Source organism: Folsomia candida, unplaced genomic scaffold (assembly GCF_002217175.1).
Source record: "Folsomia candida strain VU population unplaced genomic scaffold, ASM221717v1 Fcan01_Sc006, whole genome shotgun sequence".
Lineage (NCBI taxonomy): Eukaryota > Metazoa > Arthropoda > Collembola > Entomobryomorpha > Isotomidae > Folsomia > Folsomia candida.
This window is the reverse complement of record NW_019091198.1, coordinates 1194461-1219869: the sequence shown is the minus strand read 5'-3', so window position 1 is coordinate 1219869 and position 25409 is coordinate 1194461. Positions and strand designations below refer to the sequence as shown.

Below are 25409 nucleotides of genomic sequence, written 5' to 3'. Positions count from 1 at the left end.
CCTCTCATGTCACAAAAATATATCGATGACCGTCTGAAATTTGAAGAACTCCTTCAGAAAAGTGCCCATTTGAGTGAAAAAAGACTTGGTGAAGAATTGCGCAGTCACATCCTTTGGACTGACGAATCTATTATTGAACTATATCCAAAATTGAACCAACAAAATGTTCGTTACAGGACAGAAAACAAATCGGATGTACCATCAAGAGCGATCCCAAAATTCGGGCTTAAAGTTATGGTAGCGGGTGGATTTTGTGCACGTTGCGTGACCCCTCTACATATCATACCAAAAGGCCAATCAGTCAATGCAAAGCATTATATGGAAAAAATATTACCTATCTATTTCGATAGCATGGGGAACAAGGAAATATTTCCGAATGAAAGAAAAATAGTTTTCATGCAGGATGGTGCTATAGCCCATACAGCAAAAGCGAGTTTGAGTCTCATCAAGACGCAAGTTTCAACGGTCTGGAGCAAGGGGGTGTGGGCCGCTAACGGCCCAGATTTGAATCCCCTGAAGAACCAGTGGTCCATACTTAAGGAAAATGTATACAAAGAGCCACAACCCCGAACGAGGGAAGAGCTAGTAAAAAAAAGTTCAAGATGTATGGAATTCGATTTCCAGAGGCACATTGGAAAAATTAGCACAGAGCCTTAAACAAAGAGTTGAGGGCATGGTTAAAGTAAATGGTAACAAGACCAAATACTAAGGTAAATATGTCGAACATTTTTTGTAAGTATCACGGGTAGTTTTTTTTTATACTAGCCTTCACTTTTTTACAGGAAAAATGGGATCGGACTTTATTAACACCCTGTAGATGGCTGGAATATGAAGACCATCAAATAAATAAATATGTAGCAACAGAACGCACAAAGGTAAATACAAAATATGTACAAGAGTTATACAGACATAGGAACACTTCACTAATAAAGCTGCCAGCAAACCGCAGACGAGATGGTCACAGCTACCAAGACTTCTAATGGCCAGCAACAAGGTGGTCGAATGTATGAAGGAAAGAATCTTTTGCATTTTCGAAGTGCTCAGATTAAATTAGGCTGAAATTCTAAAAAGATTGAGAGAAATACCTACTCAAACTGACGGCGATTTTGCATATCACGTAGCCCTTTGCGTAAATGGAGCAAGACATTCATGTTGAATGGGTGAACATGTTAAAGTTGAAGGACTGCGAAATTTGAGGACAAGTACAAAACGCAAATGAAGCAGTGCTCAAATAGCTACGTGTAAGATTAAGGTCTCATTGACGGGGATCGGATGGCAAAAATTACCATGTTGAGTTAGTTGGTTGGTTTATCTAGGCGGTGATCTGTGACTTATTTTGCACTCCTCGTGCTTCCCGTTTATTAGTTTATTTGTCGTTTGCTGGAACTACAGTATTTGTTGTTTTAAAACAATTCAGTTTGGTTCCGGATGTTGGTAACTTGTTGCTGTTTTTTGTAGTTCGTAATCAACTTGTGATATATTTGACACAGCACAGAGAGGAGTGCAAAAAACAAGATTTCTTATTTCTTCATGTGCATACTTTATCCGGCGGGGGCGAAAAGAGGTAGCTTTTTCCTCTCTTCAGAGTTGACAATAACAAGAAGAAGAATACAGTTACTTCGTTAATAATAATTCCCCGCATTTTGGTAAGTGACCGGTAACAGATATGTCGCATGATGTCTTGTGTCTTTTTCTCCATATTCCATCCTTAATTCTTGGGGAAACAGTTGAAATTGGAGTGAGAGCATGATTCATGTCACAATATGACAGTTTCTTCTCAATTTCTTGAAAACATGGTTGGTTGGGTGCCAAGGATGGAGTCTCTCTTTACAACGGCTAGGGTTACTTGTAGACGCCACGGCTGTTGAAAAGAACGGGAGGGTCCTTGCCTCTTGGTACTAGTTAACGTAGTTAAATAATAATATATAATATATAAAACCTATACGACGGCACATGGATCATTGTAGTTTGGATACAGAAACTCTAAACAGATGGATCCAGCACGGCTCAATTAGTTGCCGTGAGTAATATTTCCTAGAAAAAATTGCATAGCAAATTTTGTCAACCGCGGCCACAGTTTCTCGTTTACTGAATGCATAGCGTATAATGCCTGGCTAGATCCGTATACCTTGAACTATGATCCCCCAACTTCCTATCTACGCCCACATCATGCATGTTTATTTGTTAAAGATTGTGCCGGCTTAGAAAGTAATGAGGATAGTCTTCCAACTCAAACGTATCTTATTATTACAATGCGTATTGTTTTCAGGAGAAACAGGCGGAGATGGCAGGAGGGTCTGGACGAAGGAGAAGAACCGACCAGAAATCTGAACCTGGAGAAAAGAGATCCAGGCAAAATCGAAGAAGAACCCCCTCATCGACGGCGACGGCTGCACCTGGTTCTTCGCAACTTTTGTCAACACCACCACCACCACCATCGTCGTCATCAGCATCTCAACAACCCATCAACCTTACCTCAACTTCTTCCGCTATTGGGAATTTAAATGGCATACCTTTGGGGCTACCTCATCATCCAAATCCCAATCAATACTTTCCCTGCTGTCCAACGAACAACAACCTTCCAACCTTCCACCACTTTCAAGAAAACCACCACTTGTTGCAACCCTCGAATACCGTTCATCACTTTGGCGTAGCACAGCAACGACCACAACCTCCTCCTCCTCCAAACCTCCCTGCAGTTGGTGGCAGCTCGAGATCTCTGACAGAGTTCAGCAAAGGTGGAGAAAGTGAAATTCACAAGAAGCATCGCAAGCACCGCGACGAAGAGGTGAGGAGCAATACTTTGGAGTTGGGGTCGAGAAAGCAGCATAATCAGCATACGACGACTCAGCCACAACTACACCTTCCACCACCACCACCTCTGCCACCAGTCAATGGGTACAACATCTTTCCCCCACCACCGCCACTGCACAACAGGGGAAAGTTTTTTGGAACGGGTTGTGACTCTCGGCAGCAACAACAACCAGCCCATCAGTTTCAATTCCACCATCCAGCAGTGCACCCGTACCAATGGTTTCCTGCTCCCGAACAGGTATGTAACCACCACGCTCCGAATTTCTCCTCCACAAACGCATTCCAACTTTGTGTAATCGTGCTCGGTGTTGTAGTAGGTCATGTTTAGTGAGAGTTACGTTTACGTCTGTAGTGGTTGCATGATGGCGTAAATTTGATACGGAAACTTTGTGCGTGGCGTCTCACTACTCGTCTCATTTTATGAGATTTATTTAAAACTATGCTAATTTCTCCCAACAGGTGCAAGCCGGTTATCAAACCGTTAATGTATCCAATCTGACTGGAATTAACCATGTTGGCAGCGATTCTAACAATATTAGTCTGAATTACGTACTGAACGAGAATCCCCCTCTCCACCACGTCCCAGGGAAAGCAAATCAAGTCGACTCTGCACCCGCTTCAAAGCCCAACAACATTGAAGGCCAGCAGTATTTCCCCCACAAAAGAGCGTCCGCTCAGCCGAGACCTTTCATCCCGGAAATAAGCATTAGTGCCATCAATCTCAACAGTAAGAATCATGGTATGAGCTTTCCTCCGCCCTCCAAAGCATTAAGTATTCGTCATCAATACAATCCTCAGCATAACCAATTAAGAGAAAGCGGTGGAGGTACTAATGTGACCCCGTCCGCTTATGGACCATCCACTTCTTCGCAGCCCATCAATTTGAATAGTAGAACTACTGCTATCCGACCACCCCCCGTCTACCCCTGTGGGCCCGAAGTACTCCACCCCCTTCATCACCCGCAACAACAACAGCAACAGCACCACCCTGCCCACAATAAGATCACTTGTGAGCCCTTGCAACTAAATCCAAATGGGTTCAAATCATCCGGGTCACCAGAAATAACCGTGATTGTCACTCAGCCAGAAGTGACCGTTACAAGGACAAATAAACCCATCCTGGACGAGAACGTGGATCTGTCAAAATTGAACTATTTGAGCCGTTTGGCGTGCGAAGTGGGGAAACTGGACGTTGGATCGGACACGAGGCAACAACGCGTCACGGAAATCCTGACCAACAAATCTAATCTTATGATTCTTCCTCTTATTCGAAAAGAAGAGAGAAATCGCCTACGGCAAGCTTCTGAGACAGATTCGTCCGATTCATCCCCTGCAATTATCGTCACGGCCATCAACGGGAGGCCAATTTCGTCCGACCCGACGACAGTAAACAACAACAATCACCACGCAAAACACATGGGAGTGTATCATACGATGGCCAATGGAAATGAAAGCATGATTGGGGGAGGTGGGACAGGGCTGCGGATCAAGCAGGAAACTGTGGATAATAATCAACAACAACACCACCCACGTGAGGTAAGTTGCTTATTTTTCCTACTTTACGGGTTAGCAAAAACATTCTTTCTCTCCTACTGCTGCCGCTTTCTCTGGGGTTTGACATCACTTTGGGTCGTGCACCCAGGTTCAAGCAAGTTATGAACCTCTCATTTGTAAAGAGCTCAACTACATTTGACTTTCCAGGAAAATACTTAGTATCTGATCATCACTTATTTACTCCTGTTGGTCGTCACATTTAGATGGTAAAATAAATTCTATATAGAATTCTCATTTTTCCCAAGAACGAACGGCTTACGTACACATCTCACCACTGAAAAGAAACACATATAGATACCTAGCTACACATTCTTATTACTTGAGCAAACAGTAAGCTCTATGGAAGTAGGATTACGTTATGGTGAAGGAATCATATCATGCATTTATACAGAAATGCTGACAAAACTTGTAGATATATATATTCATGTCATATGCATAGTTGGTTGGTCTGGTCTGGTCAGCATGGCTGATGGAAATTGGAGAAAGGTTTTTGGGATTTGCTTGTGTGTGTATCGTGGAGGAGAGAGAGAGAGGTGGGTAATCCGATCTAAAAATGGAAAGAGGAGACCCCGGAGTATCGGGTGAATACTAGCATTTGGATATTTCACTCTTACATATGTACTTCTATTATGTTGCGTTGTTGGTTAGATTTTTTGGGTGGATAGCAGCAATGGCATTAAAGCTTTGAAAAGTAGTGAAGGCAGTTTGGATGGTTGCCTCTTCTCAAAGAAATTAGAAACCCTCCCGGGTAGCAGCAGAAAGCAACTCGATCTTCGCCCCGAAATAATAAACCGGTGAAACACTATCACCTTCTCTCCTCTCCCATTACGTACTTATTACATGTGTATGCATACTTTACTATGTAAGTGACTCATTTACTCACAAACGTGCAGGATAAGGATTGGGAAAAATCTGAAGATGGATAAGCTATCAAACAATCACTAGTTTCTCATGCATATTATGCCGCATGTAAACATATTATTACGATTACGTAATATGCATATCCTATGTAACCACTGTGAAGGGCCATTACATATTCCCACAAAATATTGATCACCCAAGTCTCGTTTTTGTATTGCGCCTTGTCAATTAAATTATAATGATCATCACATTTTTAAGGGAATGTTCAACAACGAAGATGTTGACACAAATAACGGGCATTGTTGACGTACATGATTAGACGAAGTTTTTGTTACGTCAAACTGGTCAGATTTCCTACCTTATTAATTACGATATAGGACCTTCCATCCCAAGGATATACTGTCACATTAATCTGTACGACTCTAAATTCCCAAAAATAATAGAGGGCAGAATTTGAACTTCCGTAATCTATCCCCTCCGGATGATGCGGATATGTTTGCCAAGTTTCAGCTAAGTCCTCTTGTGTGTATTTTGCACCCAAACAGACTCTGATTTTAGCCAGAATTTTCCCTAAAACATATTTTATTGATTTGACTGAAAGAGTGAGTGAGTGAGTTATAATATGATGCATAAGGCAGCAGAAGAGAGAGAGAGAGAGAGAAAGCTCTGAGATGACATGCCATGCCAACTCCAGGATAGCACTTGAAATCTCTCTTTTCTGCTCTCCCAGCTAAAACTTGGACTTGTTTGTACTCACTCGACCGGATATGCGTCTCTTCTTTCTCCTCCTAATGTTGATTTTATTTTGTGTCAGCCTTGTTCGTCATTTTCGTCTCTTCAGAAGAGAGCCTCAAAACAGTCCTCTCCAGAAATCGGGACGCAGTGGATATGCATGTATAGAGCCCATATGATATGTTGTAGATATGTTTGAGAGAGCAGTTTTAAAGTGGTTTGTATTGTTGTATCCAGCAACAAAACAAACATTGCATAAACTAAACTCAAGAAGAAGAAGAATGAAATGGAACACAATTTAATAAACCTGTTTGTCCCCGATTGTTTTATCTTGGGTGAGGAGGACGAGGTAAATACTTGTAAGAGATGTGGATTTAATTGGATACAAGGAAGTTTGTCGTCGTCTCGTCTCTTTGATGTTGAATCGATCAAATTTTGTCGAGATTTATAAATATGCACAATTTGTGTTCTTTTTCAAATCTGCTCACAACCTCTTTTTGTTAATATTAATATATTAGGACTACGTCGCATGCACAAGTTTGGGACAGTTTGGCACGTAATGACTAAGCTGGAGATGCCAGATCAAAAATTTCGTATTGAGCGTTATTAATTTTGGAAGGAAGGCTTGAAAGACTAATACCATCAATCATAACGAAATTATTCATTATGCGACAAATTAAGTCGAAAATTAGTTTGCTTGTGTGATTCTGCCTACGTGAGCGAGGAAAGGTCTTTCTGGTGACGAAAGTAGGAAATGAATTGAAAACAATAATGATTAAGCCATCAAAAAAATTATTTGTGAAAGTATCAATCACGACTTCAGAACGGAAGGGAACTCCACGTGCCCAACTTTTATAACAACTTGTTGAAAGATGAAACATGTATTTTTAGATGATTATGTATTACGCGATATGGCGTATTTTTGATGGATATAGATTAGCAACATTTTATTTCTTCTTAATGATATATGTATGCGAATCGACTCTGTATTTACTTTTAGATCCCGAAAAAGTTTATTTTTTATCTTTCATCGGAAGGTTTATAGGAATTGCAGAAACATATTCAATCCAAATGCCAAATTGAGATGAAAGCTGAATACAAAAGTATTGTTGAAATAATGGCTAAACTTTTTTCTCGTTTCTCCCAATTCTTCAAAGATATTTTTAGCTGCTTGTCATTTGTTTTTTTTACATTTGCATGGTATTTTCAAACATGTTTTTTTTATTCTGCAATAAAAACTCGTAAGGCACGTTCGTTCATAAATAAGGTTAACATTCCTTTCTCATATTTAATTGCTGATTGTTAGGATTTTTAGAATGTCGGTTACATGAAATCAAGTATTTTATTAAATACTTAAGTACCTATAGTAAATTGAGTAAGAAGAATTGGTGCACATTTATGTACACCCGATTAAATTTCAACCCTGATTGATTTTATGGTCGAAAAACTGAATTTGAAACCGAGATATAGAATTGAGTTTAATTTGTCTCCACAGGACACGCATAGACGTCATGGGATATTTTTGTGTGTTATCTTACATGTCGTAAAGTTTTTGCAATACTTGGAACGTCTCAAATTATAGCTGTTAACGTTCCCAGCAAGTTCAATCGCTATTACATACATGGCAGTGTATGTATACATAATCAATAACATTAAAAATCAAAACCGAGCATAGTTCAAGTGTCCAATTCGTTATTGCTGAGATAATAGAAATTCATCTCGTTAATTCGTCAAGTCTCCCTTGTTTTGAGTCGGTTTTTCCTACCGAGTATATGTATGCATGTAGATTATTTTTTATTGGCTGGTTTTTTTACCATAACAGTTTGCTTTAATTACGTCGTAATAATCTTCGAAAAAATAAGCACAGACGACATTCTAAACCTTATCAGTAATAAATTATAAAGAATTGGAATCGGAGAGAGTTCGATTGCAGAGTGGAAATGAACACGAAAGGCGTTATTTATCACGTTTAGACGTTGGTGAGACTGATTATTATGCTAACCTTAACTGGTCGTAAATAGTTCGAAGTGGTGAGTCGTCGTCAGTCCTCCTCAGCCAGTCTTTATCCAACTTTTAGTAGGAATAGACCAATTTTATTTTATTAGAATTGATAAGTAAATATTAAGTCCTAAAGTGACGGATTGTCCAAATCATTCTTTGATAATAAAATATTTAGGAGTCCGGAAACGAAGTGCTTGATTTAAGGAAACCAGTATCAGGTTCGGCTCAAGCTTTGCACCACTAAAATAAATACATAACCATAAGACTCGAATGCACATAATAAAAAACCCACGTGTGTGTAAATTAATTGTAGCCAACAGTGGAAAGTTGTGCATCTGGTGTGGCAAGAACTCGACGCTGGTGGAAAACGGGGTAGCATCCGATTTTTGTACAGAGCTTTGCTTCCACATGTACAGGTAAATTTCGCGTTGTCAGAAACTTTACAAGTCCCGTGGGGTTTTCTTCCACTTTGATGCATGCTCATGACGATTGATTTAGAAATACCTGGCATAGTTTAAGCTTGTTGTTTCACTTAAATGTGTAGAAGGGACAGCTTTAAAAAACGCTCGAATTGCATTTGGTGCTCGGGAACGTTCCTTGGGAAGCATTTCGGGGGTGTTGTGGATGAGAGCCGATTTTGCTCCGAGGAGTGTCTCAACAACTACAAGGTCAAACTATTTTGCGAAGAAACGTCCGCACATTTGGACCAACTCAAGGTGAGCACATCTCGTTAAAATTGGCCGTTTTATTATTTATTTTTGATAGCTAATTATTACATATTTATTGCGAATTATGTATGTCTAGGAAATGTTGCTTTTATGTTTATTTATTATTAGAGGACCTGGTTAGTTTTTGTAACAATGTGGCTTTTGTGAAACTGTTGTGGCTTATACGGATTCTTGGAAATGGTGCATTGTCGGGCTATTAATTCATTGGCTTAGTTTTCAACAACAAAACATTTTACTGCAATGTTGCGTCAACTCTTGTTTCAAGTGTTATGCTTGTACACATATTTCAAATAATATTACATATTTAATAGTTCCCTTATCAAAAATCCCCTTTTCAGGACTACCAGGTAAATGGTGTTGACCCTGCCGCTAATTCAAATTGTGGGAACAACAACAGCATTAGAAGAATTATGGCGTCACAGGGTCAATCAAACAATGAGTCAACACCACGTGGCGGACCCCCAACTCCTCCACCAGAGCTAATCACGCCAGAATTGTGGTTAAAGAAACAGGGAAATCGACGAGGCAAGAACAAGCAGCAGGGACTGTCCCAAGCTACTGGTCATGGAGATGATCATCCCCCAAATACGGTTCCCCAAATTAAAACTTCACCCGACGTAGAAATCAGTTACCATCATTCCACCACCCATTCTACGTCCAGTACGACTTCGCCCTCTGTAGATTCACAACATTCGCAACATTCCGCAGCAAACTCACTTTCTCCAAATCAACAACAGAGCATTCTGAATCATCATCAGCAACAACAGCATCATCAACGCTCTTCATATGGACCAGATCTAACTATCCATGACCAGTCGTCTCAACAACAAAGGGTGCAACAGCTTCCCCTGAAGGGTCGATTGCATCCTGGGTACAATGCGAACAGTAATGCCGCTAAAGCTGCTGAAAGAGAAGGACGGCGTCGAGCAATGAGTCCACCCGTCATGGTGGATCAGTATGGTGACCGGGGGATGCAATTTGGGGCACAAAGAGGCTCTCGAGGAGTTCACCAAAGTAATAACCCCAATAGCTTTGGAAATGCAGCCCCACAACCCGTTCCTCGAAAAAGGTCTCGAGGCAATTCCAATTCCGTCGCGACCAACGCAAATGTCAATGCGGCGAATAATGCGAATAACAACTTACACAATAACTTTCTCCAGATGGAGTTTGTCCCACATCCACACCACCTGACAATGCTGCAAATGGCTGCAATCTCAGCCATGCAAGGAATCAACTTTAACTCTGCGGGTGCACCCTTGACACCTTACATTCAGCATCACGCCCATCCCCCTCATGCCCTCCCCCCTCCCCCGAATGGCGGTCATGGCCACCAGGAACAGCACAAACCTTCACGAAGTAAGAACAAGAACATGCTGATGAACTCTACTGGAGGAGGTATGATGAATGTACATGGAAATAACAACCCTCACTTTCCCCCAGGACTCTCAGAGATTAATGCAAACAGTGAGATTGCTCGAGCCCTGAATGGGCAACAACACGCCATGTCGCCACATATTGTCCACCACGGTCCTCGCCCTCTCCCTCCGCCATCGTCCATGGTTATGCAACAGGTATTGCTTCAATTTTCCATATCACACCTATTTACACGTTCGGCATAGCATGACATTTGCATCGCTCATATCATTTCTTTTAAAAATAAGTTAATCCTTGAACAGCAAGGGCACGGGCCAGCAGCCACAGGAGCATTGATGACCCACTCCGGTCTCCACGCTGGTGGATTAATGATGTTTTCACCAAATCAGAAACAAGGTTGCTCCGGCAACGCGTCCATTTCCAATTTGCACCTCAGCTCTCTAGGACTTTCTCCCGGCTCCTTGATGGGACTGAGCTCACCACCACATCCTCAACAACAACCAACCCCGGCACCACTGCTTGGACAGGAAAATGGAGAAATTAACATCAATCATGCTGCTACCACAGCAAATTCAGCCGGGAACGATAATCCTCCTATCACTCCCCCTGAGGAAATTTGCAACCTTACCAACAACGGGGGAGGAGTTTGCAACAACTCGCCAAATAACAATGTTCACTTGAATGCATTGGTTCACGTTCCCCAGCACGATGCTGGCGAGGGCAGTGGTGGAGACTGCTTAGCCTTGGTTATGAAATCTTGCCATCAACAAACAGAAAGACAAGGTATGACTTCGAGCTCTTCATCGCCAGCCTCGACCTGCACCACTTGCACCCAAACTGACCCTGACGAGGTTAAAAAGGAGGATGCTGGGAACGAAAAGGAGGAAGGAAGTGGGAGGAAGAAGAAGAAGAAGCCCAAGGTAAAAGTAAGCCGGGGAAGCAGCAGCAGTAGTAGCAGCAACAACAGTGGGAGCGGAAATGAGTTTTCCGCGTATCCATTCCTCCCACCCGTCACACTGCTTATTCCGTATCCTGTCCCCATCCCAGTTCCAGTTCCACTCCCATTCTTCCTCCCCAGCAGCAGCTTCAACTCCATCAAGACCGAGCAACAAATAGTGCAACAACCAAGCAATGAGGAGGAACAAGTTGTTGCAGACGTTATTGCCAACTTGGGAGAGAATGCAAACAATAACGCCTCGCCACCACCACTACCACAACCACCCGCAAATGGAGAAGGTAGTAATGAACCACCAGGCGAAGAGAATGTCTGTAATGAAGAACTCAGCGATGCGGACTTGCATGACCAGGAAATTAAGACTGCCATCGAACTATCTTTGCAAGAAGTGGCCATGGAGATTGAAATAGTTCCGGAAGAAATGGCGGAACTTGAAATTGGTGACCAACTTGGGGACGAATATTTGCGAGACCAATTGGTTCAAGTAGAAATGGGGGGCGAGGGAAGAGATGAGATTTTCCTGGAATGCGAAGACGAGATGATGAATACCATGGACAACAACAACCAGGAGACGGAGACGGAGGAGGACAACAAGAGCGTGATTGGTGATGAAAGGGAGGAGGAAATAATCAGAGGGGAAGTGGAAATGGTCGATGCTCAGGATAATGAGAATTCTCAGAACTCTCCACCAACCAACGATTTCAACTTCAATGGTGATGAGGATAATGATAGTGAAAATCCGAATCTGGGCATTCATCATCAAACCAGCCCAGCAGACGGAGACGAGGCGATGAAAATGGATTCGGCACAACAACCCATGGATAATTGAACCTCTTCCTGGAAATCATAATTAAGTTTTATCGAAAAATATGTATGTCCTTTCCTTATATATCCAACGCTTTATAATTCATGTGGTTCTCCACTCCCAATTTTGACGTGATGTATGTATGCATAACGGAGATACGTTTTCATTTTCAAATAGGTGCGTGGCGTGTCTGGCGGAACGGTTTCTCGTACCATTTCTCTTCTCTCCTTCGTCATCTTCTTCTTCTTCTAATCAACTTCTGATGACTGACATTATATTAATTCCGTTTTACCCGTGTCTCTTTGGTCTGTCTCTCTTTTTCTGTAGTCAGTCAGTCAGCGAGTGAAAGTCCAAGATTAATAGAAGAGAATCTCTGGAGCATTCCTTCCCATCAGTTCGAATGTATAATGTATATCATAATCTAGTTCATATCTACACAAGTACTTACCTCATCTAGTTGAAAAATAGCTTTTCAGACAAAAGTCAAGAGTACTACTTTATGATAAATTCTTTATCAAATAAGTTTAAAATGAAACAAAATTTCAATTTTTGACGAATGGGCAACTTGACACAAATTGTATTGACAAAAAATCATATATACACGCTTGTGATTCCAATTCTATAAATGATACCGATGTTAACCAACACCCTTAAAAATTAAGTCCATTAAAAAAATATAGTGCTAATACTTACTATTTATTGTATGTATGTACATATAAATAATATGCTAAATCGATTCTTGTCCTTCCTGCTTTTTCTGTGATCCGATTTGACCCATCTTTGAAAAAGCAGGCTGTCCTGTCTCATATTTTACAGAACGTATGCATGTACAGAAGAAAGAAAGTCCATATTGTGTGAATTCTGCTCTGACTTAACTTGGCAGATGTGGTTTATGTCGAGCTTTGATTATTTCTCTATCCCACGAAGATTCGCCAGGCTTTTGTCAATTCGATTGTTCTCCTCATAAGTAATCTACTATTCACGAAGAGTTGTGTTGTGAGGAGTTCGTGGAATATTTATTACTCTAAATTTCCAAATCTTGCTTATACGATATTCTTCGTTCCTATAGATCAAGTTATCATAAGTACATATGTAGGTCAATACTCTGTAATAATTATTTGTATTCCACGCATCTCTTCTGTTTGAGTCTCATACATATTTGTGATCACCTTAGAATAATATATGTACTTCTTGCAGTCATTCTTTACTCCCTAAGGTGGATTCTACACTAGATATTGGGTTTTTTCTTGTTTTCTTGTTTATTTTTTACTCTTATTATTCATGTCGTTTTTTAAAATCGAGTTCAAAATTACAAAACAAGTACAATCAGACATCTCCAATATGTAAAAAAAATTGTGAAAATGTAACTATCAAATCTATACAAAAAGAAATTTAATATTTAGTATCATAGTCAAGAAATGAAAATATTTAATTTGAAATTTTAATGACGGGACTTTATATATTATATATTTTTATGTTGTGTAATAAATATGTGATCACTTAAAACGAGTGCGGTACTTGCTTGTATAGTGTAATTTATCGTATTCCATGGTATTTACTTGCATACATTAGTTAGTTGGATATAATATAACCATTCAGTTACTCGAGGACGAGCTTCGTCTCGATAATTCCATGAAGAAAGTAAGTACATAAATCCGAGCGGATTTCGCTATTGATTTGATCCTTATGTAGTTGACAGAGAAATAAAATCTCATGAAACGAATGATCCACGTGAGCATGCTTTACTTTGGGCAGATATTCTTCACTGCGTATACTTTCTCTTTCATCCACCTCCTCAAAAGCTCGACTATTGTGCTGTGCTCCAAACACCGATGGCTCTGGCTGGATATCGAATTGATGAAACTCGAGATGGATGATACAATACGACAATACAGACATGAGGCAATTATGCATGAGAAAAGAGTCCAATTTCTCCTCTTCTTCAATACTAAATAGTACTATATGCCTGCGACATTGGCTTACGTACAACTTTGCCATTGTCATAATGACGCAGGTGACACAACAACCAGAACTTTATCTTTGGGTTTTCGAGCTATAGGTTTTATGCATCGTAGTAAGTTTGATAAACTCGCAAAATCCTGAGATTAATAATCAACCTAATAATCTGGGTGGAATGGTTTGGAAGCCTCGCACTTTCACAAGATGAGAATAATAATGACTCAATTCTATACGTTCGAGAAGTTCTGCATGGAATTTCTATACAACAATTTAAGCTGAGACTCGAATGAAATAATCATACATAGCTGTTTTATTTATTATCAAATAATCGTATACAGATCTAAATTAATTTGGGAGCCCAGATGTGCCAATAAGTAGTCTTATTAATAGTGTGCAGTTATGAAGTGATCAGATTTTGAGAGGGCCAACCTGCTTTGCTCATAATGAAGAGCTTTTTCAGACAAAACATGAGATTTGGACGCATCTTAAATACATACAATTAGTTAGTCTTCATATGCAGATTATGGCATATTTATTGTAATACATCAACCCACACGGCTTATCAGTGCAGCAATTTGAAAACAAACGTTTTCTAATAATTAGAACAACGCATTATAATGCTTCTGTCGTTTACATGCGCCTACACACGATGTATTTTTATGTATGCGTATAGTAATTTGTGGCGTGATCAGACTACCGACCGATAGATATTGCAGGATGAGACTCACAAGGTCACTATTGTGGGGAAAGCGTTCTATACAAAACAATATTATGTATGTACATAGAAACTTAAACCCCGGATCCATCCCGCACCCACGCCTCACTATCTTACAAAATTGTCAATTACCAGCCCACTCCCCAACAATGCGTCTCAACTGAATGGCTATCAGGGTATTACACTGAATCTAAATTATGCCATATCATTATCGAAAATCTTTATATTATTGCTGATATTGTGCATACAATTACATATTTATATAGTGGTAATATGTAAGTGGTAATAAGATATGCTGTTACAGACAGACACACAATACTACAGATTAACTGATTTAACAGTATTCAGCCTTTATTTCATTAGGTTTGGTTATGTGAGTTATTTACATTATTATTATAATTTAGTTTGTTCTGTTCACAGAATACTATTATTACTATAGACCTTTGGTAAGGAGTTGGTTTTTATTTTTGGTATTTCTTACTTTGTGCGTACATCATTAAAGTGACAAAACCCCAAGTTTTAGTGAGACAGAAAATTGCATGATGAAACTATAGTCATTTCTATAATAAATAAGATCATATAGGTAAATACAAGTTTAACAAAATCAAAAATTGACTTCACTTAAAGTGAATTTTCACAAGAAAAGTTATATATAAATTATTTGTATAGGAACAAATTATACTGGCCGTGTAACATTGGTATTAACTTATGCGCTGGGAGGATTCATAAATTCGTATACTCTTTTACTGTGATAATATACATGAATAGCACAATATATTTAATTCAATCGGCAGAAAATTATTTAGGCCTTAATGAATAACTTTTACGCCTTTGATTCCTAGTAGGAGAGCGGAAAGTTAAAGTAAGAATTTCTATAATGTATCAAACTAGAATTTGAAAAAAAAACATAATTTTGGAATGGTAAAGCAGACCGATATTAAAAAAGACAAGTTAGAATTTTCTATTAGACATGAGCCTTATTATAAGGATTCACTTCGATGACCAACGATTTGATCGCTTAATTAAAGCCAGGATGGCAAGCACTGTAATCGCTAAGATTATAACAAAAATTAAGCAGGTTATATAAACGTTGTTGTTTTGTTGACGCTCAATCTCTGCCAATTCTTGTGGAACAAGGACCCTCCGTTGAACTTGTCTAGCTCCATGTCCTACTGAAGGTGGTGATACATTCAGACCTACGCTGTTGACATCCGGTAAAGCGAGTCCCGATTCATTGCCGACGAGAGCTTGTTCAGCTTGTTCATTTGGTATAATCAAGCTTTCACCTATTCCTCTAGTTTCTTGAATTTCGTTAGAAGAAGTAGTTATTGATTTAGCATCGAGTTCTGTGGTTGGTGAAGCATTAACTCCGGAACTGATGGTGTTATCTGCTGTCGTTTGTTCGTTTCCTTGTATGAGTGCATCATTTTTCTCCTGAGGCACGGTTGAATTTGATTCCGGTTCCTACAAAATAGCGAAATGATACAAATTATCACACAAGTTAACACCTTATTTTCATCAACATATTTAAACAAATCAAATTACAGGCATTGGAGCTAATAGACCAGTTGTGTGCCCACAGCTTGAGCAATTATACGACATTGACTCCGTCGCCATTTGACGTCGTGCCTGATCACTACATTGCAGAGATCCTATAGCTCCCGGACTGTCAGAGGCCATGAACGCCCGAAGTGCGGTGATTGCCGTCCTAATACTCCATGAAGGCAACCAAGTTTCAGGATGATGATTAGAGATGGAGAGACAAATTTTTGTTCCAGTCTCGAAACGGCCATTAGGCTGTCAAGTTTAACAAGAAAACATATTAATTGAATCTTGACAATTATTTGCAAATTTATAGACATAAATTCTTACCGTCAGAATAGCTATCTCAGGTGGGGTTAACGGGTACTGAGATGGAAATATAACCCTGCCATGATACACTCCACGACTGTACACCGTCTCTGGGGGGCCTCTGAAGGTAAAGTGCCACTCAAACAGATTATCGTCAAGGGGCTTCGCATCAATATCCCATCTCTCGTCACTAACTGCCATTTCTGCAGCTTCCCTCATCAGTCTCTTCACGGCTACGAAAATTTGCACAAAAACGAAAGTTAAATAAAGAAATTCATAACATTTCATACTCGATAAATACGAGGACAATAACACACCTGGATTGCGTTGGTTGTATCGTGCCGTCATTGTTTGTGAATCTAGTGGAGGAGGAGAACTATCCCCGACAGTGTTTAAAGGATCATTCGATAAGCCCCCTACATTTGGAGAAGAACCCGACATTTTCCTTCCTTCTTCCCTCCTTCAGTCCCCAGTAAATGATTGTGCGCAACAAATGAGATAACGAAAATGGTAGACAATTCTGCTCAGTGACGGTATTTTAATATTCCTTTGGATTTCCTTTGCCCTTAAGATATACAAAGATTTTTTATTAATAATAAGTTATTATGAATGCATTTCTTATTAATAAAATAATATATATATTACAAGACAATTAACACAATTAATATCCCACCTACTACAATACTATAATCCCACATAATCAAAATTATAAAATTTACACAAATATAAATCCCCAACGAATCTAAATCGATTTGAAAAGTTAACTAGGCTACTAAACAACTCACATATGAACTTTTTATCCAACAATTTTAAACTCCAAATGTAAGAACAAAGAACAAACTCAAGAACTATCAATTTCTTTCCGCAATTAACTTAATTAAGTTCAACTTACCATTACTACAAGGGTGTGTCATGTGTCATGTTATGTTGTCGAGCTAAAAACTTTATGATCTTCTTCCTCAGGCACCAAGATTAGATTATCCTAGTTAAAAAACGGCTCGTAGATTTATTTATTCCTCGAAATTAGTGAGTTACGTGGCCAAGTGAACTCTGAACAAGGTTAGGCCACGTACAATTGCAAATTGTCAAGTATAAATAATCAATCAACTTGAACAATTTGCAATTGCTCTCTTTTCAGGCAGAGTCCACTTGGTTGTGCTGAAGTGTTTTTTCCTTCGCTTCGAGTTTCGCTGCTCGACGAGGGCAAGGGCAGAATCCCGGCCAGTCAAAAACCCAATCCACTAACTTTTTATCCGGACCAAATTTCTATTCCAATTTTTTGAAAAAAAACGTAAAATAAATTTTATAAATTTCTCACTCTAATAAAAATTTCAGCTTTTAGACACGAAGTGTTTCTGAGAACTATTTCAGTCAGTAATTTGGATAAACAGGTAAAGGTAACATGAGTGCAAATTTAGTTCCTTGACCTTAACTATAAAAGTGATTTTGTTTATTGCAATTAATTAGTTTAATTATTTTGCCTCAGAAAAATGTTCTTCCCGGAGCTTCTTGTCAAAGGTTTCAGAGCTGACCGTTGCAGCGTTCGGGATCCATTGGATATACCGGATGATGAAGGCAATCCCCCCCCACTCGAAAAATACGACGTGGCCAACCGATACGGTTTTGATGTCATTCAAGCAGAGGAAGAACATCTCGTAAGTAGGGGAGGTGTTATAAATCAACTTGGTGACGGATAATCATCAAATTTAATCGTCCCCATGGCTCGTTTGATTTTGTCAAGGGATTCCGACTTTGGCGACGGTACGGTCCAGAATGGTTGAAGTTTAACCTCAACCCTACGAGCAAAAGGGAATGGTCCATTATTCGAAAAGCCAGGGACTGGGTGGATCGACGGGATCATTACCCTCGTCACCTGAAAGAGATGGAAATTGCAATGGCCGAGGGTCACAGCCGAATTATCATTCAACCCAAACACATCTCAGAGTATGCCAGCTACTGGAATCGAATCAAGGAGTACACGCACTACTACGCTATGAATTACGGAGTTACTTGCATTCTCTGTGCGTGGCGTTATCCGAAAGCCTGGTGGCTGTACTTGCCTCTCCTTTACATTTCTATGTGCAATGCTTATGCTCATTCGAGGTACATCAGATCGGACAGAACCCACGCCTACACCCTCCTTGAGCTGGAAGCAGTCTACGATGAAGTCGATTTTGAACCGGAGGCTGAGAACGTGGGCGAAATCGACAGTCCTAAAGAGTTCCCGAGAGCATTCTGGGTATTAGCACGAGATGGTGAGAATGAAAATTAGCGAATATTGGCTAAAAGGGAGAGAACGTCTTTTAACTAAATTCGCTGAATTATTTTGTTTTAAAGGCCGTGTAAGGAGTACAATTCTCTACTTTCGACACCAGTCTGCTGCCTGTTTGGCTGCATTTGCAGTTTCATTTCGCATGAGTCAATTTGAGGAAGAGGTGGTTGGACCGACTCATCGGGTTTTGAATTTGAACTATCCAGCAGTGAATTCGTGTGACTACATACTCCCGACATTCCTGGATGGTAACCAGGGTTGGCCTAGCTTTATTCCGAAAGAAGTTCCTAAACTATTTGGACTCACAGTGGATCATTGGTTTTTCTTGGGGTTGTTCTCTTTCTACGTGTGGGACTATATCTCATATGTTAAAACTCGACCCATTCCAAAAACTCGACTTGTAAACGAGACCTCTGATGTTAGACGATTTTAGATTAATTTGTAAATTCAAATTAATTTACACATTAATCTCGTTATACATATCATATGCTCAATTAGTACATTATGTAATTGTCAATCGTTTTTAAAATGAAATTGTAACAATGAAAAATACCATGTCTCGTACATATTTTATTTATGTGAAATATAAAACCATACGTCCTATGTCCCATTTATAGTTTGGTGTAGGACTAGGACATATACATAATTCTGATTTAGATTATCTTCCAAAAGATTGAAGAAATGTGCGTTTGGTGGTTAGAGCCACGAGTGGATAACAAATACTCATATTCGTCACCATTCATATTTCACTCATTTTACATAAGTTTAGGATAAATTATAATTTGCATGCATTCCATTCCTCCTGCCAAACCTGACTGTTGCACATTTAGCCATTCTGTGACTAATAATTTTATATTTTTTTTGAAGAACTTTCATACCCAGTTTTACCATTATTACAATTTCTTATGAACCTTTGATTCACGACAGGCGTTAGACGACAGATTTCGTAGTGAACTTTTGGTTAAATTGACAACGACGATGAGTGAGCTTATAACGAACAATTTGGAGAATGCTGTCGTCGACACGGAAATCTCTCAACAAAATTGCACAAATAATAACGAAACTTACCTGGACAACACACCAGATAACCATGAAACCATTCACGAAGCAGCATCATCAGTGCAAGCACAAAGTGTTGAAAACGATAAAACTCTCGGTGAAAAACAAAGTTCGGATTGCTTATTCCGTGAGAACGAACCAAAACACGAAAGTATATTTTTATGTAAATTAACCATTTTGTTAACAAACTGATATTCAAGCCAATTTTAATTTTAGTACTGATGGAAAAATTGTCAGGATGTCATGTTTTGGAGCACGTTATAAAAGTTCGCCCTGACATTGACACTGTCATTTCATGCGCAGATGGGAAAGTTGGAGCTCATCGAGTCGTTCTGGCATCGGTTTCTCCATTACTTAAGATGCTCTTAAGTCGACGTGTAAGTACCATTTTGAATACAGCAATGAAAACTGTGTTCGTATAATTTTTTAAACGTTTGTTTTCGGTCGTAAATATTACCTAGAACGCTGGAGAAGTTGCAACTATTGTACTTCCTGACGTTTCAGTGGAAACCATACTAAGCATTTTGCAACTTTGTTATACGGGAACAATGGCAATATTATCAAACAATGAGGGCAGCAATGAAGTCATAAGGTCAGCGATGGATGCACTAAGGATTGGATTTCCAGATAAAAATTTCAGTATTTGTAAAAGTATTCCGGAGACACCACCAACTCCAATAGTGAAAGAAGGGCCAGAATTGAATGTACCTGGAGTAGACGCTGAGAATCATGAGGACCAGTTACATGCACCTCTATCCGTTCCGGAAATTGCAGTGAATGGAAAACAGGAGTTGATTGAGAAAAATTACCCTCAAACATGCATTAAAGATGATACAACTGCATCCACAACGTTGCCAAGGCCTAAATCGACAACGACTAACAGAGGACGACGAGGGAGACCACGATGTACTGTGGCTAAACCTACTCCTTCCGTTGGTTCAAGTGGTAATTTGCCACTTTTGAAATTTCTGCAAAAAACTGCTTATGTAAAAATGCACAAATTTCTTATATTTTGATTATTTTTAGGATCAAAAAGAGGCCGTAAACCTAATGTCGCCAGCAGGAGGAATGTCAAGAAGGAGAAAAGTAAAGATGTTTCTAAAGCGGACAAAGATATTAAGCACACCACCGTAGAAGGGATTGAATCGCCCCTTTATGAAAATGGACAAGACGAAGAAATTAAAGCTTTCACAGGAATTTTTTTGTCGAGTATAAAGGATGATTATGTGTGCTTAGAATGTAAAGGAATTATCGAAACTCAGCGAGAATTTAGGAAACATTTGCAAATAATGCATGCCTCAACTTTAAACTCTACTGAAGTATCTAGCGAGGAAATTAAGAATTTAGTCAAATGTGACATATGTAACCGGAAACGCTCTGGAGTACAAGGAGCCTCGGAATGTTTGGAAGAACATGGATTTGTCAAGTGCTTCACATGCTTTGGTGTAATCCTAAAGGCCGATTTGTACGAACATTACACCACTGTCCATGGTGTCTATACCACTTTCGCTAGAGTAGCAAATTGTCGATGGTGTAATTTAGCAATAGCAATAGGAGATGATGGTCAGCTTCCACAAGATCATGCAACTTCTGCCCACATACAACCATTTTTAAACTCCAACCCAGAATATTTGCAAGTTGGACAAATTGAAGAAGAGTCAAATTCTTCAAGCAGTTCTGATGATTCTGATGAAGAATCAAACTTAAAAGAAAATTCGGAGAAATCGTTAAGCACACCATCGCAAGATATTAAAGGTCATGAAACGAATCCCATCATGAAGCGAAATTATGATCAAGAAGAAACTCATGATGAAGCACCTTCTCCAAAAAAACGTAAACTTGACGACCAAGGAAATCCACTTCAACTGAGCAAGAGAACTGGCGCCCCATCATGGAAGTCTTCCCAAAGAACATTTTTAGAAAAATCCACCAATATTACAACTCAACCTCCTGCCTTTACAACAGCTACCACCTCTGGGAAAATTATAGACCTTGACATATCTAAATTAAATGCCCCCAAGATTTGTTTGGATATCATGAATGAGGGAAAAGTCAGAAAACTCTCAGATTTGCAGGAAGACGATTCTGACTCAACATTGTCCGACACCGATAATAATGCAATTTGATATACATTTACATATGTACAAATATGTATGTACTAGGTGCGACACTTATCACGTAGAACTTGGTATGTTAAAAAAATACTTAGCTGTTATTTATATAGTTCGTACAGTGTTGCTCAAAATCTCAGAAAAACTGCTTCAGTGTTATTCATTAAATTCATTTATGGTTTACGTCTGCTGTAGTTAAAAACTAATTCATATGTATTCTTGAAGGTCGCTCATGTTTTAAAAATACAGAAGCACAAAATACAATAAGATCTAAAAGCATTATTTATTTATTTTTGAGACAGTTTTTTAATAAGGAAAGTGCTAAAGATCTACATATAAAGGTCTCTTTAAGTTTATTTTAAAATATTAAATGTTCGTATTTTTAAGATAGTGATTTTTACTATACTATAAAATAATCTAAAATTATGCCACAATGTTTATTATAAATTTTAAAAGTTTGATTATTCAAATATATATGAGAAAGGGATACAGTTACATATTTACTGGTGCATGCATGCTTCATATGTCAATAGAATTACGCCTTTATTGCGATTAACCTGTAAAATTTCGAGAGCGACTCTTTTACTTATTCATCATTTGTGGACATCGAGGTAAATGATGAATAGCAAGATTGCATATCTTCTTTGTCGAGTCCGATTTTTTGCCCATGAGTTGATTCATAAAATCTTTAGCCCCATCCTCGCCAAAGTCTTCTTCTTTCAGATCTGCAGGTTATAGATTAATTTGTTAAAATTAAGGAAGACCTCGAATTTTCATCTCTTAACTTATATTGTGAATTAACACCTACTTTCCATATCAGGAACATCAGCCGCATCCGCCGACAGAATGGGAGCCAACATAAAGCCCATTACCACCCCGAAAAACTTGCAGTTTTTATACTCGTCCATAAATTCCTCCCAAGTCAACCCGTATTCTAAGGGTTCTACTCCCAACCTTATCACAAACCGGATGAACTCATCGTGATACAATTTAAGGAAATATTCCTCCTTCTCGTTAAGCGTGGCAATTGGTAGACTCGAATGGAGAAAGTAGCCCAAGTCAATACTTCTCGGGCTGCATCGTGCCATCTGGAAATCCACAAACTTGAGATGTCTGGGCTTGTTATCATCGTCATACAAGAAGAGCATATTGTTTGTCCAGCAGTCTCCATGATTAATGACGGGATTTTTCGTCTTTATTCCAAGCATACTGTGCAACATGCCATAAATTGAACCTTCGATCATCTTCTCCATCAAATCAGCTTCCTTGATAAGCCCCTCCTTCCGAACGACGTCTGCCTCATTGCTGAACATTGATTTCATCCACATTTTCATGGGTTCTTGAACTTTATCCTCTGACGGAAACATTTTCTCTTCGAGCCATGGATAAGTTTCCATCATTAGGTCGTAGTCCCCACGAAATATGGCAAAGGAGAGGGCGTGGTAGCGAGCAACATTCTTCAAAACGAGCTGCACATGTTCCACGTCCAAGCCAGCCAAACGATTTGCCATTTTATACCTGTCGTGTCAATTAATTACATATGTACAACATACTTGTGGGTGAAATCGGCTAGTTATTTTGCTATAATTTAGCAGACACGCATACCCTTGGACTCTCATATCCTCCATGCCCAAGTAGTCACTCGTCCCATCGTTGAACGTGGTGAAACATTGTGGCCATCCCAGAAAAAGTTCGTCATCCTTCAACCCCTTCTCCTTCTGGAAGGCAACCATCCTTGGGATCACGTCCTCGTATATTTTGGATTCTTTGATGAATGCTCCACTCTCATTGATCATTTGCTGTCGCATTGGATTTTTTGGCATCGTTTTGACCATTACATTCAACGTATCGGCTTCTCCCGTTTTCCTGTTCTTCAAGTTGATCTCAACCGCATACATGATTGACATGTAGTTATCGCCAACTTTTGTCCCCAGTTTGGCAGAAAAGTCGACTAATTCACAATCCGTGTTGTAACCCTTGATGATATTATCGACCACATCAGGGGTGATTATTTCCTCTGGCGAGGGGGGTGGCAACTCTGCGGGGGGTGGTGCTTGTGGGGCTTCGCTTTCACCTTCATGGGTGGAACCGTTAACTTTGGTGTCACTCATTATTAGTAATGTCTTGATTCTAAATGAATAATTAAATCAGTCAATATTCAATCAGGATTTAATTAACACCAGTCTTGTTCACCGTATGCACTCCAATGTGATCAAAAATAATGGTCTGTGTGAACCTTTTTTGTGTTATTTATATAAGACTATCTCGTGTGACTGGCATGATAAAGCATGACAAACAGAATAGATAACTTGATTGTCTAGGCTGGGAAAAATAAGTGTGCTCACTACATATGTACTACCCAATTAACGACTCCTATGAATTTATGTATGTACATATGCATATTAAATCGAGATGCGTATTATTTAATGAACACGGATCTTTGTGAAGAGCCTTGCATTATTCAACACAATGGAACACTTGACTTTCGACAAGTTCGAAAAACAAAAGGATTCTCTGTAGTAATAAAGGATGAGATCCGGGTTGCAAAGCACATAAATAATCTGATAACTGCGTATCTTATTTGTCGTATAATATTTAGTGTGCGTATGGTTCAAACACTCATAAGGTTATCGGTTTCAGCTCGTTTTTTTACGCCAAATCAATCAACTAATCATCTATTGCAATAACGAAGGCATGCAAACATAGTAAAAGCTCACAATAAACAAGTGGTGCTAAAACAGAAATCATAACAGAAACAAGATATGCAAGATTGGCAGAAGGTCTGTACATCAGGTTGTTGCACAAACAGACGGCTTTGTGTTAATCAGCCAATGGTCTCAAGTGGTTTTGTAGCAATATTATGCAACATGCAATGGAATTGCAATTGGTCACGAGACAATTACAAATGTTTTAAATTGTAGTGTAAATTATTTTTACATAAATACCAGAATTTAATGGAATTAATTTGCTACAAATTTACCAACAATTTAAAGTTTCTAATAACCTGCTAAATAACTAACCTGTGTTAGAAATATATTTATCTTGCAGACAATCCCTCAGTAAGTTTCAGATTTTAGAACTGGAACACGAAATCTCACAACCATTCAATGAACACTGCCAAAGGACAACTATTCATAAATCGGCATTGGGTTTGTGTGGTAATTTACAATCTCCTCCCATCCAACCCTCCCACCTCATGACGTCGCCCGTTTGTGAATTTTAATCACGCAAAATAAATGCAAGTTGTTGTATGGCAGATTAGGATGCGCAATGATGATGGGATTTGCATTAATTTCCACCCTCTCCCCTCAAGTATATAAGTATGCAGCGCAGTATCTGTGTCAAGAATGACTGGACAATAATGAAAAATAATTGGAATGACCCTGAAACTGAAAAAGTTGCTAGTTGCATGGAATATCCTGTGCGAAACAAGTTGCAACAAGTTGTAACGTGTACCACTAACTATTTGCAAAGGGTTGACTGGCAGACGCAGAGCTCAATATTCATTCAATTTCGGAATATACAGAAACACAGGAGTTTTTTGTGTCGTTAAAACCAATGTTTAAACAAATACTTCGTTTCGTCTGCTTTATTTGCGCTGGTCAAGGGATGCTGCTG

The 25409-nt window shown here is 39.2% G+C and overlaps 5 protein-coding genes across 8 annotated transcripts; 3 read left to right on the top strand and 2 right to left on the bottom strand.

The window, feature by feature from the left end:
• Nucleotides 1–1153: 1153 nt before the first annotated feature.
• Nucleotides 1154–12244, top strand: LOC118436020. The gene is made up of 6 exons (XM_035852799.1): nucleotides 1154–1646; nucleotides 2270–3052; nucleotides 3274–4350; nucleotides 9029–10261; nucleotides 10367–11890; nucleotides 12002–12244. The coding sequence occupies exons 2-5, from the start codon at nucleotides 2285–2287 to the stop codon at nucleotides 11846–11848; spliced, it is 4560 nt and encodes a 1519-aa protein (XP_035708692.1). The 5' UTR covers nucleotides 1154–1646; nucleotides 2270–2284; the 3' UTR covers nucleotides 11849–11890; nucleotides 12002–12244.
• Nucleotides 12245–14817: 2573 nt separating this feature from the next.
• LOC110851154 (ubiquitin-conjugating enzyme E2 J1) lies at nucleotides 14818–17503 on the bottom strand. The gene is made up of 5 exons (XM_022098812.2): nucleotides 17242–17503; nucleotides 16667–16914; nucleotides 16371–16582; nucleotides 16044–16295; nucleotides 14818–15962 (listed from the first exon to the last, which is right to left on the bottom strand). The coding sequence occupies exons 2-5, from the start codon at nucleotides 16788–16790 to the stop codon at nucleotides 15489–15491; spliced, it is 1062 nt and encodes a 353-aa protein (XP_021954504.1). The 5' UTR covers nucleotides 16791–16914; nucleotides 17242–17503; the 3' UTR covers nucleotides 14818–15488.
• Nucleotides 17504–17576: 73 nt separating this feature from the next.
• On the top strand, nucleotides 17577–19173 carry LOC110851155. 2 transcript variants are annotated; one of them, XM_035853297.1, is made up of 4 exons: nucleotides 17577–17746; nucleotides 17836–18004; nucleotides 18091–18604; nucleotides 18687–19173. In XM_035853297.1, exons 2-4 carry the CDS (start codon nucleotides 17840–17842, stop codon nucleotides 19052–19054), a joined length of 1047 nt encoding a protein of 348 aa, XP_035709190.1. In that variant the 5' UTR covers nucleotides 17577–17746; nucleotides 17836–17839; the 3' UTR covers nucleotides 19055–19173. The 2 variants fall into 2 exon arrangements, with proteins under 2 accessions (XP_035709190.1, XP_021954505.1); XM_022098813.2 differs by having other exon boundaries at nucleotides 17578–17740.
• A 155-nt stretch (nucleotides 19174–19328) lies between these two features.
• LOC110850758 lies at nucleotides 19329–22286 on the top strand. Of its 3 annotated transcripts, none has more exons than XM_022098303.2 (4): nucleotides 19329–19831; nucleotides 19984–20057; nucleotides 20142–20625; nucleotides 20707–22286. In XM_022098303.2, exons 1-4 carry the CDS (start codon nucleotides 19600–19602, stop codon nucleotides 21804–21806), a joined length of 1890 nt encoding a protein of 629 aa, XP_021953995.1. In that variant the 5' UTR covers nucleotides 19329–19599; the 3' UTR covers nucleotides 21807–22286. The 3 variants fall into 3 exon arrangements, with proteins under 3 accessions (XP_021953995.1, XP_021953994.1, XP_035709189.1); XM_022098302.2 differs by having other exon boundaries at nucleotides 19897–20057; XM_035853296.1 differs by having other exon boundaries at nucleotides 19329–19843.
• LOC110850759 lies at nucleotides 22063–24965 on the bottom strand. The gene is made up of 4 exons (XM_022098304.2): nucleotides 24812–24965; nucleotides 23397–23921; nucleotides 22600–23309; nucleotides 22063–22516 (listed from the first exon to the last, which is right to left on the bottom strand). The coding sequence occupies exons 2-4, from the start codon at nucleotides 23900–23902 to the stop codon at nucleotides 22374–22376; spliced, it is 1359 nt and encodes a 452-aa protein (XP_021953996.1). The 5' UTR covers nucleotides 23903–23921; nucleotides 24812–24965; the 3' UTR covers nucleotides 22063–22373.
• Nucleotides 24966–25409: the final 444 nt, after the last annotated feature.